The following is a 21,140-nucleotide window of genomic DNA, read 5'->3' as shown; positions in this document are numbered from 1 at the left end:
AATGCTTTGCCACATTTACTCAAACGAGCCAATTATCAGATTTTTATTCGTAAATGGAAAAAAAATTCCTTTATCATTTTTATTGTACGCTAACTTCATGTCAACAAATTTATTATTTGTTTTCGGTAACATGACTTTTTATCGTCATATATAGTAACAATTATTAACGCGTGCTCTGTGCAAACCCCCTTATAAAGTAAGAATCGAATTATGATCGAGTGATCTATATAAGTACTGGATGACTAATATGTTATGTGCCTAGACTGAACATAAATATTTAATTGCGAATATTTTGTCTTTCATCAGTCAATTTTTTTTACGAAAAAAAAAAATTCCTCTCTCTTTTCTATAATAATAATTTCAATAATGGCCTCCTTATCTAATATAAGTAAAAGAAGAAAAGAAAGAATTCTTCGCAAAAGTCCAATTAATTTCGGACATCCGATACGTCCGATTAATAATTTAAATATGATCGCAAATTTGGGTCCACAAAATGTGACAACCCAATTTGAATTACAACTCTTTCAAGGTTCTGTTTTTTGAACCTTCTGGCAATTTTTCGACATCTAATATTTCCAAATCTCTGGCAAGAAAATCTGGCAATTTTTCGACATCCCAATTTCTGGCGTTATGTTAAATCTCTTGCAAATTTGGCAATTTTTCGTATTTCCTGGAAATCTCTGGCAAGAAAAATCTGGCAATTTTTCGACATCTCAATTTCTAGCATTATGTTAAATCTCTGGCAAATCTGACAATTTTTCGTATTTCCCGGCATTATGCTAAATCTCTGGCAAGGCGAATCTGGGCAATTTTTCGACATTACGGCGAAATCAAATCTAACTATTTTCCCAAAGCCATGGCAATATGTTCCCCTCTTTTAATAGTTTAGTTAGATGTAAGAACAACACAGCGTCTAATAATTGACAAACGTAACGTGGCTTTAATTCTTTCAATTAAATATTATCGTTATGCAAACATTATTAATCAATTTGTACAACGCAATCAGTACATAATCGTGATTACGTAAAATTAATATCACTTTAATAAATTAAAATTTTTTAATCGAATGGTGCGATAATAACTACAAATGTACGAAAAAAGGAATAGTGTTAATTATCACTACCGGTGATTCATAAATAATAACGAAATACTCGAAATACTGTATACGAAATAAAAAGTAAATATAATTAGGAATTTATAAAAAAACGCAAAAAAATAAAATTAAATTTTTAATCATGAAATTATCTGAAATACAGCCGTTTAACCTTTTAACGCCAATATTTTAGTCAAAATTCAAAAAACTTTTTACGATTATATAGCCATAGTTTTACTTACATTTAAATCAAACATGTCAAAATAAAGAAAGATGAATAATAATTAACAAAATGTTTTCTCATTCAAAGAACCGCCATATATATTTGCCGTAAATAGGTGTAAATCAGAATTAGCAACAAATTTACAACTTATGTTTATAATATTACAACCCACCTAGATTGTAACTCGAAATATTTAATAGTTACTCGGCACTTTGTGCCGAGTAACTGTTGTATTTGCAATAAGCAATATGATTTGTGGGATTTACTGAGCGCAGCTCAGCAAATTTCACTGATCATATTCTTATTGCAAATACATGTAATGCACAATAGTACCGCAGTTACGAGGTGACGTTGTGCCGAGTAACTGTTTTATCAGGCTTACGTAATAGGTATTTTTTATACAACTTAGTAACTGGTTGTACCAACATAAATCACCAATTAGTAAATGTCTGTATTGCAACCTTATTCGGAAACCGTTATTGAGTCCGGAGCGGTAAATAAAAGTTTAATAAATCAACAACACGAGTCACAAATCACGTATAAGACATTGTGTTACTCTTTCCTAAAAAAATTGAGTTCGTGTTCTTTATTCATCATATTCACAAAAATTACAGATAAAGTTTTTGTTTTTTACAGGGCTTTCTAGATAATATAGGTCCTTCGCTCCGCTCCAGAATAATCTAGCACTGCATATACTAGTACCCCGGGTCTTATACAAAAACCTGGCACAAAAATTGAATAATACCCGGGGTATTTTGGGAGATACCGGGTATTATAGGAGGGGAGCACAATACAACTTTACCAGAATTAAGGAGTAGTAAAGTACCTGGGTCTTATAAATAGGGGATAACTATATGCCGTTCAATGATCGTCTACGGCTACCATATGGAAATTTGATGGTTTGATGGTTATTTTAACTTAAAATAATTTAATTTGTATAATAGAAATCTTACATTGAAAGTAAAAAATAATATCCAAATTAACTGGAAATAACTTTTTTAGGAACGTTGAACCATGTAACTCATCATGTAGTGGATGTAGAAAGACAAACATAGTTTGTTGGATTCGTCGATGATGATTAACTTAGCATGCTTTGTCTCCATTGCATGCTGGGTTAATATGGTTAATGTTCTTGAAAAAATATTACCTATATAATTTTAGTGGTATATACATTCATAATATCGGAGAAAATTATTAGGCAACGTGATAATTTGATCCCTAATTATAGCTTATGATTGGTTAATCTTGACACAAATTATCACCAATAATATCTCCGAGCAATTGCCTACTTAACAACTAGGCTATTTATGATTAAAATATATGGTGTATTGATATATTTATTTTATTTTATTTTATTTCTAAAATAGTAGTAACCAGGGTTTATTACATTTAATAACCAAAATTCGGTAGTCGTCATCCTCCCAAGAGAGGACCTCGCCCTTCGATTTAACAATGTTTGAAAAAATAGGTGTATTACTGATATATCATATGCGTTCAACAATGTAATCCATTCATAATTTTGTCACGTGACTATTATAGTATTAAAGTTAGGTTCTTTGTCGTGTCATTTCATTCTCACGGAAATCAATTTAAGTATTATCTATCGTCTCTAGGGGTTTTGTTCAATTTATCAGCAATCAAATTAGCAACAACTGAATTATTTAGCCGACAGGTACGTTTCACTTACAATCAAATCATCGTTATTTATATGATATATTATTATTTTATGATCGAGTAAACGCACAAATTAATTTTTGACTTTTATAAACATTAGCAGGATTTCTTTATAAACTATATAATTCATTTTTAATGATTCAAAAAATTCAGTTGTTTTCAATCAGAGCATATTGTATTTCAACAATATTTATAATTGATTAATTGATAAAATTGAATTATATTATTTGCATTACAAATTAAATAAAATTATTTTTATTTAAGTAAAATATTTGTCGGTGATTTGAAAAACATCATGTAGGTTTAATAAGTGACCAATAATTCAATCGAGTGAATCCACAACAGAATTGACATATGTTTATATACTTTATTCGAATATTTATTACAAAGTTATTTATTACAAAATTTCAGAGCATTCATTCATTTTAAAAATAAAAGAAATTCAGTGTAAGAAAACTTAATATTTTTAAGCAGAACTAAATATAGAGTATATGTAGTACAATTAAAAACCTAGATTTTAATTTACCTATTTTACTAAAAATAAGATTAATTCGTTCGATTTAAAATTTGTAATATGTAATGATCGACCAAAACTGATTTAGATTATCCTACTCGAATTGTCGTGTAACATGTTCTCTTTAAGTCATTGTTCAAAAGTGTTACAAGAAAAGCTCGCCGAAAATCAAGTTTTTTCTTAACCAATTATATAATTATACCTCTTTGTTAATTTAGATAATATTCATAAAAACTTTGATTGTTAAAAATAAAATTATGATGTTATTAATGATCATAATTTAATAAATAGAGAAAGCGATAAAACATTATACAAATAAATATTTTACTATAATATAAACACGAGAACAAAAGATTAAATAATGAAAATGTTTTAACATATTGTTTTCAATTTATTTAAGCTTATATATTGTTAAACACGACTTCATTGAGGTAAAAAATAACAAGCTGCGATCTCAATCTTTGTAATCGCTCAATAATCCGTAGTTAAGCGAATTTATTACTATTCATGTACATCTTGTACAAATGCGTTAATAATAATTTATAAGCATTTCTTCTTGAACTTTTTAGGAACAAAAAATCTCGTAATGAGTGAAAAAATAATGGGGAAATTGAAAGTTTTTAAAATGTAACCATTTATTCATGTCTGACGTACAATAATACATAGACCAACTTATTGTGACAATCTTTCGTTGTAAATCTACTTCAATAGGAATGAATAACTAGAGATAGTATGATTATTACATAAGTCTTAATAATGACATTTTTAGTTCTTAAAAGTAGAGTTTAAATTCGGTATAAACAAAATGATTTGTTAGGATGATCATTACACAATGGTACAAAAAGAAAAAATAGGTAAAGAAGGGAACCTTACAATAAAAGAGTGATTATTAATTGATTTTTAAACTCCTAACACAACATGATGCTATGTGCTGATCTCTTCAATCGGACCTTATAACCGTTTTTTTTCTTCTTTTCTTTTTTAGTAAGAATTATATGAGCATTTAAGAAAAAATTTATCTAATGATGGTCGAAAATCATAATTGAAATTGATCATCTTCGATTAAATATTAAGAGGACATTATTGTATATATAATTTTATTGTAAAAAATAAAAATTCTTTAAATAAAAAATACTTATAAGGCGTACTAATTTTTATCGCGAAAAGTCGCTTTTGATTTTCATAAGTTATACTGAGCCAGATGTATGCTTTTTTCGCTCATTCATATATCATGCCGAATTTAAGCGCGCTTTTTGACTCAGAAGGCGGCTCAAAAATCAACCTCAATAGGAAATTTAATTAGCAACGTTTTCTATTCTTGCATACAGATACTTTGTGATTGACTTTATTAGATTTACCAGTTTAATTTCTCTCCATACACATCATTGCCATACGAATACGTCCCGACAATATATTGGTCATGTTTATTGTTTTAAACAATAATCATCATGAGTCTAACAAATAAATAAATAAAAAAAGTAGGATAAAATATTTAAAATACATCTATATAAATAAAAACAATAAAAACTTTTCCTCTATTTTATTAGAACAAGTTTTGGATATAGTGGCGGAAATCCGAATAATGAATGAAAACTTAAATGTCCATCTGTGTAACATTTTTAATTTATTGTAAAATAAATAAAATGTTAATAGTAATGCTTTTTTTTTTAATAAAAAAATGTCGGATATTTTTGATAAGATCACTCAATATATCTTACTCAAAATTGCGGAGTAAAAAAAAAACAAATGCGCATATTGAAATTCCCGCCTACGATTTCCTGTTTAAATAATACGCAGTAACTGTTGGGGTTTGTTTTATTTCCCTGTATGGTTAATCTGATAAAAATAATACGTATGGTATTGAAAGAAATGACAAATTGTTTTATTCTCTTATTCTCAAATCAAGTTTATTCTCAAATTTTAATGATGACGCAACTTATATTAATTGGAAGATATATATAAACAGAGAATTCTATCTCTTCTTTTTTTTTCCAATATATATATATATATATATAAATATATACAGCAGAAATCATATACTTTTTTATTCTTCCCTCAAACGATACAAATCATTTACTATATACTGTACATCATTATACAATAAAAGATAACGAGAAATGGTTTCTGTATCTTCGAATCGTAGAATTAATAATACAAGAAGGAGAAGGTTGATCCGACGAAGTAGAGGACTAGTAAATTTGATAAATAATGATGTAACTTTAAGGAGTATGCAGCAGATGCCTCCTCAAAATACAGATAACGAAAATGCAAAAATTCTGTTTGGAGGTTGTTCCTTTCCTTAACATCGAAATATTTTTTACCTATTAAAGATTAATTCGGCTATCAATCCGCAGATTGCAGCTTTTTTTTTTACTCTAACGCAATGTATATAATTTGTCATATGATCTATCAAAAAAAAAATTTTTTTTTCTTATCAAATTTCATGTTTCATAGCAATTTCAAACATTACTTTTATATTAAAATAGGCTAACTATTTTAGTTTTATCGCTTCTGCATGTTGCTCGCTTTTACCAAGCATGTTTGGATCACCGCATATTAAGTCACAATATGTCAAACGCCAAATTCTAATTTTAGATATTTGGCTCGAAATATATATATATTTTTTTTTTGTAGCTTTAAGATCTATTAATTAGTTTTTATTACATAGTCCAAATCATCATTCACGTATAACATCATATCATTTGTTATTCATATTTGTTAGTATATCATATTATCATATCATATATGTATATTTTAGTATATTTTTATTATTTGTAGTTACTTTTATTATTGTCTGTTTTTCTAATCATTTAACTGTCACTTAATCCATTTCTAATATGTATTTTCTTTTAAAAAGAAATTTGAAATTTATTAAAATTATTTTGAAAGTCTTTTCTGACTGAATAATTCCGTATTTCCATTACTATGTCTCCATAATTCCGTGAATCTACGTACCTTTTTAACAATGAACTCAACCTTTCGTATCATTTTCTGAAACTAAATACTGTAACATCAGATAATATTAAATTTCCCCCACAATAACTTTATGCTAATTTCCAGTGCTGTCGGCCAGAATTATCCACCACTTTATTGAGTTATCAACGAACCGAACCTCTCGTATCATCTTCTGAAACTTTATAATATATCCATGTACTGCAACATCAGATAATAAAATTTACTCACAATAACTTTATGCCAATTTCCAGTGTTATCGGCCAGAAGTATCAACCACTTCAGCATGTGATTAATTTTAGTGGTATAACTCCAAAAATATTCATTAAATCTGCACAATCTGAACCTTATCTTACAGCCTATACTTTATAATTCAGATAAAAATATTCGGATCAAAATTTCTAATAGATATATTCGTATGATACAATCATACAATGGGCATGTAAAAACTTTTGTTAGTACTTCTGCAAAACAATAAAGGGGAAAAATGCTGTTTGAATATGTAATTTATAAATTGAAATTCATTGATTTCAAACGTACAATAAAAATATTTTTAAAAATTGTTTTTGATTATACATTTTCTTCTTTAGGGATATTTATTTTTTGTCGTTCCGGTAAACTTTAAAAAAAAAAAAGAAAATTTCTCTCGTGAAAATGAGATTTTTTTTTTCATTGAATTTTTTCCTGTTCGGTTAGCAATGAATTCTTTTAATCCTCTATATAAATTATTTATAATTTTGTATTTTTTTTTTTTATGATGGGCTATGAAAATTAATTTGCCATATATTATTATATAATTTCATTAATTCACATGTCAAAAGAAATAATTCACTTGATATTACTTATAATGGGGAAACAAAAAGTGTTCATTTTAATGCATTTTGCTGCAAGTTACGTACATTATTGCTTATATATATATATATTTATTTAATAACATTTTTTAAAGAAAATATTATCATTGTAGAATTTAATATTGTTCATTCATTTTTTTTTCTTTAATTTTTTTTTTATTTAGAAATCTTTAATTGTTATGTATGTACTGTATAAAAGTTCAGTACAATATAATTATGCGTATAATAAGTATGCATATACTGTATATAATATATTAAGAAGTCCATATTTTCTCGAAGTTAATATATTTTTAATATATTTTTAATAATTAAAATAAAGTCACTTAACATGACAGATATACTTGTAATATGGCAGCAGTTCACTCTATATACACGTGTGGAGTTCATGGTAAAAAAAAAAAATAGGTCGATTGGGATCATTGGGATCTACCGGTAAAAAAAATGGTTCACAATAAAGACGATCATAAATTAAAATTAAATATCGTCGGAGGTTTAAATATTATAACATCTTTTTTACAAAATATAATATAATACGCAAACTAACGCAAGTATGCACATATGATTCAATTTTTCAAAAGGATTTTTTTAAAGTGCCGTAATAATGTTTTTATCATATTATCATATGGTTTGTGACTTATTATTAGTAATCAATGAATTTAAGGTTTCGGAAACGACTAAAAGTCGGATAGAACCAAAGTTATAATGGACGGCTAGGGCGAACGGGTTTTCGTTTACCGAATACGCCGAAAAAATTTTTCTTCATGTACAATTGAAACAAAAGTGATGATAATCACAGATCTACTTATACCCAATTAAAATTAAATGATGCACATATTTACAACATTATTCTAGAATATGTAATATGTAAACACATGAGATCGTTACCTTGCGCCACAAATTAATGTAAAAAGGTAAGTCAACTTTGACAAGTTTATAAGAATCACGAGTGGATAAGTGGGGGATTATTGTTTGAAACTTTAAATTTCTAACCTGCCATATCTCCACACAATGACCCCATCCATGCTTTATAATCATAGATTCATAGTTAAAACCCTATATTTGGTAATTCTTTCACCTATTGATAAATTTTTTTAATTTTATTCAATAAGTAAATAATATATGTGTATTGTATTGTGTACTTTTATTGTACAGTACATTATTATTTTCTTGTCAAGTTAAAATCCAATGTTAATCGTAAAAATTATCATTATTTCACATGAAAAAAATTTCAAAAAAACCTTATTATTTTTAAAGACCAAAAAAAAAAGGTCAAATAAATAAAATGATTAAAGGTCATATTGTTCTCACTATATTGTCAAAATCTTTAAATGAATGTCTCCTAGAAACTAAACTATATATAATCTTTGAAATTTTCTACACTGTGATTACATGTATTTATAAATTTTTGTAAAAATAAATAATTAGGAATAAAATGCTTTCTTCAAATCAGAATAATAATTCTATTAATCGAAGAAGGAGGAGACTTCAATTCAACAGAATACAATTAAATCGAAGAATTCGATTATTACTTGTTCCATCATCGATTAACATTTTAAATAATAATAATACGCTAAGGAGGATGCGAGAATTACCCCCACAGCAGAACATAGATGATGAATTTGCCGAACAATTGTTTAATGGGACAACTTTTTTTTAAATTTTAAAGAATTTTTTGTTTTTTTTTAATCACAATATTGAAATGTTTATCACAATTAATACTACCTATACTATGGAAATGCGTGACATCTTTGGGATATGTCGGTTGCAGATTACTAGTAAATATTTATATTTACTATACACATGTTCAGCTATTTAATAACTAATAATTAAAATTTCTCCAAATTTCCTTAATTAATTAATATTTTCATTACAAGTTCAGAACACAGACCTTATAATCAAAACAGGCAATCCATTCATCGGAAAATTCTTCTATTTATCAAACTTGTTATAAAACTTTTCAAGAAAAATTTTATTAAAGAATCACTAGTTATTTATTTATCATCTATATTCTTATATCACTTTTTTTTTGTTCGAAAACTTTATTACTTTATTGATATGGTTGGTTAGATTTTTTTATAATATTATTATGAATAGATTTGATGCAAAATAAAGAAAATTTCACCCAAAACTATATTATCTCTTTCTTTTTTCTTTTTTTTTCCTACCCCCTTACGCCTAATATACATTGTTCATAATTTGGTAGCTTTACCACAGACTGCGGAAATACTTAGCCTTTTAAGGTTTAAATTATTCAACCGATCGAGTGGATCAACTAAAATTATTACCCGATTATTTGGTAATGATTTACAGGAACAAACGTCGATGCAGGCTCATTATAATGTATGCATATCACCAAAAGACGTCAAAAAAAAAAAGGTAGCTTTAAAAGGTCTTCTTTTTTTTTGATATAAAAAAAATTGGAAAATTATAATTTAGGACCAACTTTTTATTAATAAATGAACTGATATGTAGAAAATGGGATACGCACGGCAATTGAATAGAATACTTTTAAATGTATAAATAAATATGAGATCGGACATACTGTAAATAATAAAAATGAATCGTAGTGGAGAGAAAACGACGACAGATTTGTTTATCTAATAAATGTATAGAATAACGCCTTCTACTTCTTTACGCCCAAAATATTTGGATTTACAACTATTCTTAAATAGTGAAAAGATGTTCAAGTATTTTTACCCATTTACCTCATTGATATTAGTCATTTACATTTCTTTTTTAATTTATTATTTACAAGTATAATAATTATAGGGGAATGCGTAATCTTGATAGTGTTTGAAAGAATACAAAGAACTGATTACTGTATATTGTGATAAGCATCAAAGTTTATCACATATGCAAGAATTAACAATGGACATTTTAAATTTTATGGAGCCCCAGTTAAAAATCTGATATACTTTACGCCGTACGTAACACCATGATCAATATCCATTCATGTCCCTTTGAATTTTTCAAAATTTGACTAATAGTCACGTGATAATGAACTTTTTTCTCTTTTTCTTTTTTCAATAATAGTCGGTTTTACTGTTATTCGATATCACACTAAATTTCGGAAATTTTAAGTTAATGACATCAAAGTATTATTTTTATTGTCATTATAATGAATATATTAATCATATGAACTTTCATAATTGTACATTGTTTGAAAAATATTTAATATTTTCCTGTTCGGTAACCTCATTCAAATGTTAACCTTTCCATCTTTTGGATTATATAAGATAGATTATATAATAAACATTATGCAAATATAACATACGAATAGGGCCTCCTGATTTCATTATTCACATGTTAACTTGTAAACAAATATTTTTATTTTTATTTAACAAAAGATCGATTTATATCCTTATTGTTCTTATCTATATTTTAATTTTTTATTCCGAATTTACGTTAATCATGATTATATAAACCCTCCAAAGGATTCTTTTCTTTTTTGTTTTCTTTCAATCAATACATTGAAGAAAAATAATTTCCTTGCAAAAAAAAAAAAAAAAAAAATGATAATATACATAACTTTCTTTTATTTAAACATTTTTTTCCCTATTTCCTCATTTTTTTTTTTCTTGAAAATTAATGAATTTAACGAATTTTTAATGACATTTATTTAAAATTCTCATATATTCTTTTTACCTTATTACATTACTTTCGTACGATATCAGACTTTGGATTTTTCTTGAAACACAATGTTTACTTTATTCGTGATAATAAATCGATTTAAACCCTAAGCTTATTAAATTTATCCAAATTTTCTTTTTGTAACGCTAAAAACCGCCAATCTGTCCCCTTTTAAGTACAAGCGTAATTTTTTAAACAATGAAACTCCTGAACTTCTACGTCATAATGCAAAAATTGTGGTATTACAACTTGTAAATATTAAAAAGTTTTGACTAGCGGAATTCTGAATACGATGAATTTCATTAGATATACTTGACTAATTGCCAAACGAAGTTATGTACTATCTTAAGTGGATGGGTCTAGAAACTAAATAAACGAGGAGGACACAACCTCGCAGTACGGACGATCAAACTAAAATTTAAGATTTTAACAATTATATTAAAGTGGTTAGGTGATCTTCGAACATGAGTCAAGAGGTTGTAGATCAAAAAAGGTAAGCCATATAAATAAAACAATAATAAAAGTCCAAAGCTCCTATACTAATAATAAATTATCATCATTTTTTTTTTTAATTAAACCATTATCAATGTTTATTAAAACAGTTGCAAAATTTTTGATGATGTTACTATCAGTCTTTACGAAAAATTTCCCTTCCCTGGAACCAGATTGAACTTATTTTTTGAATATGTCGTCATTCACATGAAGGACATATTCCAATTTATAATAAATCATGTGAATATTATCGGCTGAGTATACGCCCTTATTATAGTCGAACTTATTCAAGAAATATGAATGGGCTCAAACTTTACACGAATGAATGGGATAAATCCATATTTAGTTCTTTATTCATAATTTAGATTAGTCCTTTAAATGTGTTTATAGTTTATGTTAGAAACTGCAGCTACTTTGAAACTTATTTTCTCGAATGTTGAATGCAGGGAAAATACTATCATCATTTACATGTTGTCAAGACAAAAACAAAAATATTTTATTTTTAATTTGATTTACAACCACTTGATTCATGTTCTGGGAATTGTCTAATTGCTTTAGTTAATTTATTTATTACGTACACATAATCCATTGCATTGAATCCACTTGAGATAGAACATAACCTCGTTTCGCATTAGTTAAGTATATCTAATAAATTCATCTATTTCAAAATTTCCGCTACCGTATAATACTGCTTAACATCGTACTTACAGTAGTCTCTTATCTGTTAAGCAGCGCTATACGGAGATCAAATTCTCTTTAAAAAAAACTTTACATGGTATATTATATCATCTGTGAGTGATGATCATTGATTATCACCTATATAGTAGTAATTTTTATGTATTATTAGAAAATTAGTATGTTTAAAATTAAAATAAATATTCATATAAGTTTTAATAAAAAATATTTGAAATTATGTATGGACTTGACAAAATCATATAAAAATTTTTTTAATGTTCGTATATAATATTTGATGTGCTTTATATTTATTTATATGCACTCTTGTGTAATAAATTAATAAATTAGTGATAACAAATAATCAACAAATCAATATGTTTAAAACTAGTGAAATAAATGTACTCGAATGTATAAATAAATCATTATTATAGTTGATCACTTTGATAATTTTTCTTCTCATTACAAAACAAAGGGACTTTTTTTTTTATTTTTAAACATTTTATTTTCTTATAAATATGAATGCATGAAGAATTAAAATTTTGATCTTTTAAAATTTTGAACTTTATTCAAATTAATAATTTTTTTCTCACATGAAACTTTTTTAAATAAAAAGATGAAAATTTATAAATATATTAAAGAATATATATATTATCGACATTTGTCAAATTCTCCAAAAATTCTTTCACAATACCTTTTTTTTTATATTCTTCAAGATATTATTTTTTAGAAATGATTCATGTTCTGAGAATTATCTAATTACTTTAGTTAATTTATTTATTAAGTATACATATTTCATTGCATTGAAATAGAACATAACCATTTGTTAAGTATATCTAATAAATTCATCTATTTCAAAATTTCCGCTGCCGTATAATGCTGCTTAACATCGTACTTACAGTAATCTCTTATCTAAGAACAATACCTAATAACTCACAATATTCCCTCATCATACAATATTTTTACTTCCTGAATGTTGTTATGCAGCGTTATACGGAGATCGAATCCTCTTAAAATAATAAATGATATATTACTCAAAATTCTCGTAATATTAAGTAATATCAAGAAAACATCTGACGAAGGGTGCTCTGTTTTGTCTTCGCAAGGATGACGATAAACTGGGTGATGGACACTTGATTATCACCTACTATATAGTAGTAATTTTTGTTATGTATTATTAAAAAAAAATAAATATTCGTATAAGTTTAATAAAAAATATTTGAAATTATTGGACTTGACAAAATCATATAAAAATTTTTTTTAATGTTCGTATCTAACCTTTGATGTGCTTTATATTTATTTATATGTACTTTTGTGTAATAAATTAGGGATAACAAATAATCAACAAATCAATACGTTTAAAATTAGTGAGATGTATATTATTATAGATGATCACTTTGATAATTTTTTTTTTTTAACAAAAGATGAAATCTATAAATATAATGAATATTTTCGAATTTGTCAAATTCTCCAAAAATTCTTTCACAATATCTTTTTAAGATATTGTTTTTTTTAGAAATAATTCATATTCTGGATATTATCTAATTGCTTTAGTTAATTTAATTATTACATACACATATTTCATTGCATTGAGTCTACTTGAGATAGAATATAACCTCGTTTCACATTAGTCGAAAATATCTAATAAATTCACCTATTTCGAAATTTCCGCTACCGTATAATGTTGCTTACACCTAATAATTCACGATATTCCCCCATCACACAATATTTATACTTCCTGAATGTTATTAAGCAGCATTTATGGAGATGATAACATTAAAATTATCAATCAACTGATGAGTGATGATCACTTTGATTATCACTTATATAGTTTGTTAAAATTAAGTATACTTTAAAAATTAAAATAAATATTCGAATAGTTTTTAATAAGAAAAAAAAATATTTTGAAATTATGTATAGATTTGATGAAATCAGATAAAAATTTTTTTAATGTCCGTGGTTAAAACTTTATATTTATTTATATGTACTAAACTTTGTGTAATTAATCTGTGATAAAAATCAATACGATTTAATACAGTGAAATATATGCTCATTATTTATTACGTTACATTATAGTCGATCACTTTGATAAATTTTTATTTTTTCCTCATTATAAACAAAGGGACTTTTTTTATAAATATTGCAATGAAGAATTTAAAGTTTAATTATTTTTTTTTTAAAAAAAAATTTTTTTAAATTTTTGAATTTAAAAATTTAAAACAAAGAAAATGAAATTTATAAATATACAACTAATAAATAATATTATCGACTTCTCAAAAATAAATATACTATTAATAAAGAATATTATCAACTTCTCAAAAAATTCTTTCATAATAACTATTTTATTATATTCTTCAAAATATCGTTTTTTAGAAATTAAATAAATAATTAAATAAGTAAAATAAATAAAAAATAAATAAATTTCAGATATTATGGTTTCAAATTCAAGAATTAATCGAGGAAGGGAAACTACATTAAATCTTACTACACGCGATACTTTAAGTCGAAATAAAGGCCGTCGAAGACGACGTAATACGAAATTATTAATCGATAATAATGATAAGTATTATGGATCACAACAAATGTTCGATTCTTTAACGGAATTTCCACTACAAATATCGGAAAACCCTATTGTAGACCAATTTTTCAATGGTTCCCTTCCCTTTTGATGTATCACAATCAATAAATTCGATGTATTTCTGATAATCATGATGAAATATTCTTTTTTATTTCTTTTAGAAATTTCTATTAATATCTTTTGATTCATTTAATAAAATTTAATGAATCAAAGAATTTTCAGTTTATTCATTTTAACATTGTTATCTATAGATCTTTTTATCTCAAATTCATTTTCTATAAAGATTATCAAGATAAAAATGATCCTTTTTTTTTTTAATTATAATTAAGTATTTTTTTCATTTTTATTGTAAATTTTTTATATTAATAAATAAAATCATTTTCATTGAATTCAAGTTTCAAATACGTATTTTTTATATATAACAACATAATAACGTATAAATTTGAATATGGAATTTCGAAAAATCTGTGATACAATCTAATACTTTAAAATGACTTAAATGAATTAATAAATTACGATATTGGTGCGTGGGATTTTAATTCCGCACAATCAACGGTAATATTTTTTCTTTCAAACATTATCGATATGATACGTTTATCGATAAAATTATGATTGCTGGGAAGATGTACATAATAAGTTTGTGAAACAAACATCAATCATTTCATGAGAAAAAAGCAATTGTTTAACCGATTGTCTTTCTTTCCTTTTTTTTCAAATAAAAAGAACTTTAATTTTCATTCTAAATGTTAGGGCTGAACAAACTTATCAAGATTTCAGGCATCAAATATATTTATTTTTTTGAAAGAGAAATATTAAAGTAAATACATATATAGTATATTATATACAGTTATAGAAACCAAATGTTAAATCAAGAAAGGAAATTTTTTACATGCAGTTTCGAAAATTAATCAAGGATTAGATCAAAGAACCTTGATAACTCTATTATTGTAGATCAAATTTTTAATTTCTATCGAAAATTTCCATTTATCAGAATGTAAACAAATTTCCTTTGAATTAAAAAATCATTTAAAATTTATATTTAAATGATTTTTTGGTTAGATTTATTATTATTATTTTTTTTATTATTATTATTCTTCTTTCGGTTGTTACCATTTTGAATTTATTAAATAATATTATTACTGAATCATTTTGTAGTCTACTAAAGATTTTTTCGGTTTATTCATTTAATGAAAATCCTTTGAAAATAACGAAATTATGTATCATGTGATTCGGTAATTTTCGGCATATGACCTAATTTCAAATCTGATAAGTAACTTGTATTTTTTAAAAAATGACTTAATAAAAAGTAAAAATAAAAAATGACTTAATATAATAAATGCATTATCTTTTTTTTTAACGCACGACAACGCATTTATTTCAACGGTAGGAAAAAAAAAAAATTTTTTTTCTCAACTCAGTCAATCAACCTTATCAACAACAACAACTTTTTTCTTTCAACTGTTATCGATTATCGTACTTTCATCAATACTATAAGTCTGTGAAACAAATTCCATAAATTTCATGAGAGAAAATAAATGCTTTTTTTCTTTCTTCCATTTCAAATGTTCAGGCTGAATATCAAGATTTCAACATTAAATTTTAAACCAATGAATTCAAAAAGAAAAAGATCATGTTCATGTTTTGTTGAATAACATCGACTTTGTAACTTAATTATTCCGGAATACAAAAAGAAAAGTTGGTGAGGGTTCATGCCAAGGCTTATCGTTACTGTGATCGGATGACTTAAGCACCAGTCAGGGGTCTACATATTGTCATACAATAACACTACATATTTTAATGGTTAAATTAACAAAAATTTTTTGAAAAAGGTAAAGAGGTAAAAAAAGGTAAAAAATTTCTTAAATAAAAAAAATACATACATATATGTAAATATATGTATATATATATGTAATAATAATAATAATTTTATCAAGTAAATATCGAAAATAAGAAAACTCGAAAATTTGGTATTAAAATGTTGACGTAATTTCTGGGTTTTATTTATATTGTTCTCTTTTAACGTATGGGTAAATTCAGATTATCAGATTAAACATACGGACAGGTACGGGATGATTTTATCTGTCTAAATGAATACATGAGACAGATAAAAGATAAACATCAATTATCTGTCTGTGCATATCCGTCAATACAGATAAACAATCAAGAAATGTGGCGTTTTATATAAATTATTCATTCATTGGTTATTAAATAATGAAATTGAAAAAGGAAAAAAAAGGTAAAAAAGGTAAATTAATTTAAACAGGTAACAGTTACTAGTTATTATCTCTATAATTATAATTATAAATATATAAATTTTATCCATGATAAAAGTTACTTTAAGATATTCGCTTATAGAAATACGTCTTTTCTGAAATTTATTATAAATTTATTATCAATCTTTTTTTTTTTAATGAAAATGTACATTAATTAAAATGTACATTAATTAAAAACAAGTTTTTCGTGTGTGCAATTCAGCCACACGCATTTGGTTATTGAATTAATCATTATTGTACTAGAATCATGCTAGTACTACTTGGAATTGTCAATTGATAATTTCATAATTATTGACCAACCAAAATTTTTTTTTTATGCTCTCATATTGGAAATCGAACAATGAACAATTGAATATCTTTGTAATACAACTAATATGTTTCGCTTATTATTATTATTATTATTATTTTATAATTTTAAATTCTTGTTTAAATCTCATGTAAAATCACTTTAAATTCTTGTTTATACCAATTATCTTTTTTTTAAGAAAGATTTATAATTGTTTATTACATTGAAAAATTGCAATGATTAAAAAAAAAGGAAAACAAGAAAAGAAACTTCAGATATAGCATAAATATAATCACTTCTGATATTTGCGGATAACAACAAAGATTATAAAGATTATATCCTGATTATTAAGATTATATATATTACCGATTATAAAGATTAAAAAAATATTTATACATTCAAATCACAGCAAATTGAAAATCCTCTTTTTAACGGTTTCCTATTTCGGTAATCAATCATATAAATAAAATGATTGTGAAAGGTTTCGATTGTTAATCACCACTAGCAAAACGAAAAGCAAAAAAAAAAAATTCTTTTTTTTTCTTTTTTTTCTAGAAAGTAAAAAATGTAACAAAAGATTTTTCTTTTTTTTTCCTAAAAAGTAAAAAATACAAAAAAAGATTTCTAAAAAGTAAAAAATACTAAAAATACTAAAAACACTAGAAAAAAATTCCTTTTTTCTAAAAATACAAATTTTGAATTTTGACTAAAAACTAAAAAAAAAATATTTTTTTACCCTAGGTAAAAAAATCATAATTTACACAACTTTTTTTATAACTGTCTTCTTACTTATTATAATTATGTTAACATTTTACTAAAATAAAATTCAAGAGCATATAAAAATTTATAATATACATAAAATAAAATTATTAAAAATAAAATATGCGATTAAAGAATTGTTTTTAAAGATAAAAAAAATTAATTGTTTATTTATTTCAATACAAAGGTATATAATCAAAAATGGGGATCAAGGGAAACAAATAATATGGTCATGAGATTCTAGTATTTCACCGTTCTTTTATTGGAATAACCGAATCTTCGTTATCTTGATAACATTACTATTTTATATTTACATATAAAGCGAAATTATAATTAAAACTTCCTAACTAGATAAACATTTTTAATGCATAACTTCGAGGGGCACAGTAATAATTGTATGCCTTTATTTGTATTTTACACGTTAAAGAAATTACAATGACCTTTGGAAAATTAATTTTGTTGTGACGTTCCATAAAGAAGATATTATTGCACTTAAACTCCGAAATAAATATCTGATAAAAAAACTACGGTTAAATTTTTTATTTATAAATATGCAGTTTTCAACCAAAGCTCCGATTCAAATCAAAAATCTCATCTTTAATCCTTTATTCCCGGTTTTCAAACGTTTAATGATTAAAGAAATGATATCAGATCGCAAGAATAATATTATTACCCGAAGGAGGAACAAAAGATTTCTATTGGCACAATGCAATAGTAACAATTCACCAAGAAGAAGGCAACGATTGCCGCAAAATTCACAAGAAGAATTTATGAACTTTATCATAAATGGTTCTTCTTTTTATTAAATTATCCTTCATCTTCTATCATGAGAACTTTAAATTGGTAAAATCATTCGGCAAATCCTTTATCGTCAGCGCCTATATATATATATACAGTATATAACCGTCAATCACTTTTTCGATTTACAAATAAAATACTGTAATCTGTAAATACGGCAATATTTCTAAAATTTATAATAAGTTAATTATGTAAGCATTATAAGCATAAATACCTATTTCCTTTTATTTAAGGTAGTTTAGTAATTATTAGCATTTTCATAAAATAACGGGTTTTTATTAATCGATTTCTACTATAGATAAAAAATTTTCAATTCCCATTCCCATCCTTTTATTATTTCTATTATGAAATATTATTTAAATTCGTTTATTTCTTTACCCATTTTCTTGGATCAATAATTTTTATCATTTAAATCGCAATAATCGCAATAGAATTTACGTCACAAGTACTATGATTATGTTTAATTCATTTTTTACTTGATTTATTCGTTATATTTTCCATTTTCTATTAATATTTAACAATCAGTTTTTCTATAAGTTATATAAAAATGGATAAAAAATGTTTGGTGGAATTTTCTTTTTTATTTTTCTTTACATAAATGTTTTTTTATATAATAAATCAATATTTCCACGTGAGAAGTCTAAAGAATACGCATTGAAGTACAATATTATAATACAATAAAATATGTAGTAGTAGGTTTCTTGAAAAAATGCAAGATTATTATTTTATTTGTAAGACCCGCGTTGTAGCTTGTAACTGCATGTGATTAGATGATAAGCTGATAAACTGATATGTACAATCCGACTTTTTTCTTTGTACGTGTGAAAAAAAAAAAATTTGGTATTGCATAATGTCAATCTTTTTTTTTTTTTATCAGTAAGTCCCTTAATTGTATTTTGATAAAAATTTCAATTACTCAGTTTATATGCTATAGTTATCCAAATGTATTTAATTATTAAATTTTTGGTACATCATTTTGTGTTTTTTTTTATCATTATTATTAATCACTTCTAAAAAATTTTTTTTACGTTTGTTTTACGGTTAATAATGAAAAAAAAAAAATTTAAATATCCTTGCAAACCATGAATATAGTGAAATCATTTTATCCGTTATTAACCGGGAATGACCGTTCGTTTTTTTTTTGATCAACAGGGATGAAAACAATGAAATCATAATAATGTGTTACTAAAGTGGGCCAAATTACAGATAGACTAATGACTTTTGTGTAACACTGCGCTGTGATGTAACCTCCTTAACTGTTGAAATTATCTGTTTGTCGGTTAATATGCTGTTTAATTTATTTGTTAAATAAGGACAAACAAATACTTCTTTTGATTCTTATGTTTATTTATAGTAAATTCTATGCGTTTTTTCTATTTTATCTGTTTGATTTATCGGTTAGAGTTACAGTTACAATTACGATTAAATAACTAACTAGTTTTGATTATTATCATATAATTTGTTATTTAAGGACGAGTTTCTGTGAAGAAAAAAAAGACTATTCTGTGTATTTTTCCACTAAGAACTTCATTTTGATCTATAATTATCTGTTCTTTAAAGAAAATATTAAAAAGATAATTAGACAACAATTAAATTAACGGTTGTTAGATTCTGAAAAAAAAATATTGATACCCGAATTTATGTAATCTAAAAAAAAGTAATAAATACAGTCTTCCCCCCCCTCAAAAAAAAAATAATTTTATTCTTATCTTTTATTTCCACACTTCTATATTATATTGTTTTTTGTCCATGATGGTTCATAACAAAAATAATATTGTGTCTAAGAGAAGAAGAAGAAGGTCCTTGAAGGCTCAGTATGATAGGAGCCACTTAAGTTTTGTTGCATCTATGAGACAGTTACCACTGCAAAATGCTCAAGGAACTTTTGCAACTCAGCTGTTTGGAGGTTCTTCTTTTTATTAAATTAAAAAATTATTATTTATGACCTTTTCGGTGTTGTGGAGTGTTTTTGGGTGATAGGATAATTGTTCAAATGATGAAAAGTTACTTTTTGGTTCATGACTCGTATTTGTGGAAAGTAAAAGAAATATTGGCATTTTCGGTTTAAAAATCGGGACAAAAAAAAAAGAAAAAAAATTGGCAAATCTTAAAAATCGTATCTCCGAAGAAATATATTTAAAAAAAAAAATCGGTTTATTTTTTTACGTCGAAAAAGGAAAATAGTCGAAATAACAAGTAAAAAAGCGTCGATACCCGATCATCGTTATCAACATTATCGAAGAATTTTAAATTATATTCGAGATTTTACATCTCCGTTTTGACGAATTTCGATTGGTTTAAAAACGACAATAGATATGTCTATATTTTTACATATATCTTACTTA

At 25.2% G+C, this 21,140-nt stretch overlaps 2 protein-coding genes across 2 annotated transcripts; both read left to right on the top strand.

Moving 5' to 3' along the window:
• Positions 1–8,739: 8,739 nt before the first annotated feature.
• OCT59_020567 (uncharacterized protein) lies at positions 8,740–8,964 on the top strand (the record flags this gene model as incomplete). The annotated part of the gene is made up of 1 exon (XM_066149274.1): positions 8,740–8,964. The coding sequence occupies one exon, from the start codon at positions 8,740–8,742 to the stop codon at positions 8,962–8,964; it is 225 nt and encodes a 74-aa protein (XP_065990200.1).
• A 5,569-nt stretch (positions 8,965–14,533) lies between these two features.
• Positions 14,534–14,770, top strand: OCT59_020566 (uncharacterized protein; the record flags this gene model as incomplete). Its single annotated transcript, XM_066149273.1, has 1 exon — positions 14,534–14,770. One exon carries the CDS (start codon positions 14,534–14,536, stop codon positions 14,768–14,770), a length of 237 nt encoding a protein of 78 aa, XP_065990199.1.
• Positions 14,771–21,140: the final 6,370 nt, after the last annotated feature.

This window comes from Rhizophagus irregularis, chromosome 3 (genome assembly GCF_026210795.1).
Source record: "Rhizophagus irregularis chromosome 3, complete sequence".
NCBI classification, from domain to species: domain Eukaryota; kingdom Fungi; phylum Glomeromycota; class Glomeromycetes; order Glomerales; family Glomeraceae; genus Rhizophagus; species Rhizophagus irregularis.
The sequence above is the reverse complement of the archived record's forward strand: the minus strand, read 5'-3'. Positions and strand labels throughout refer to the sequence as shown.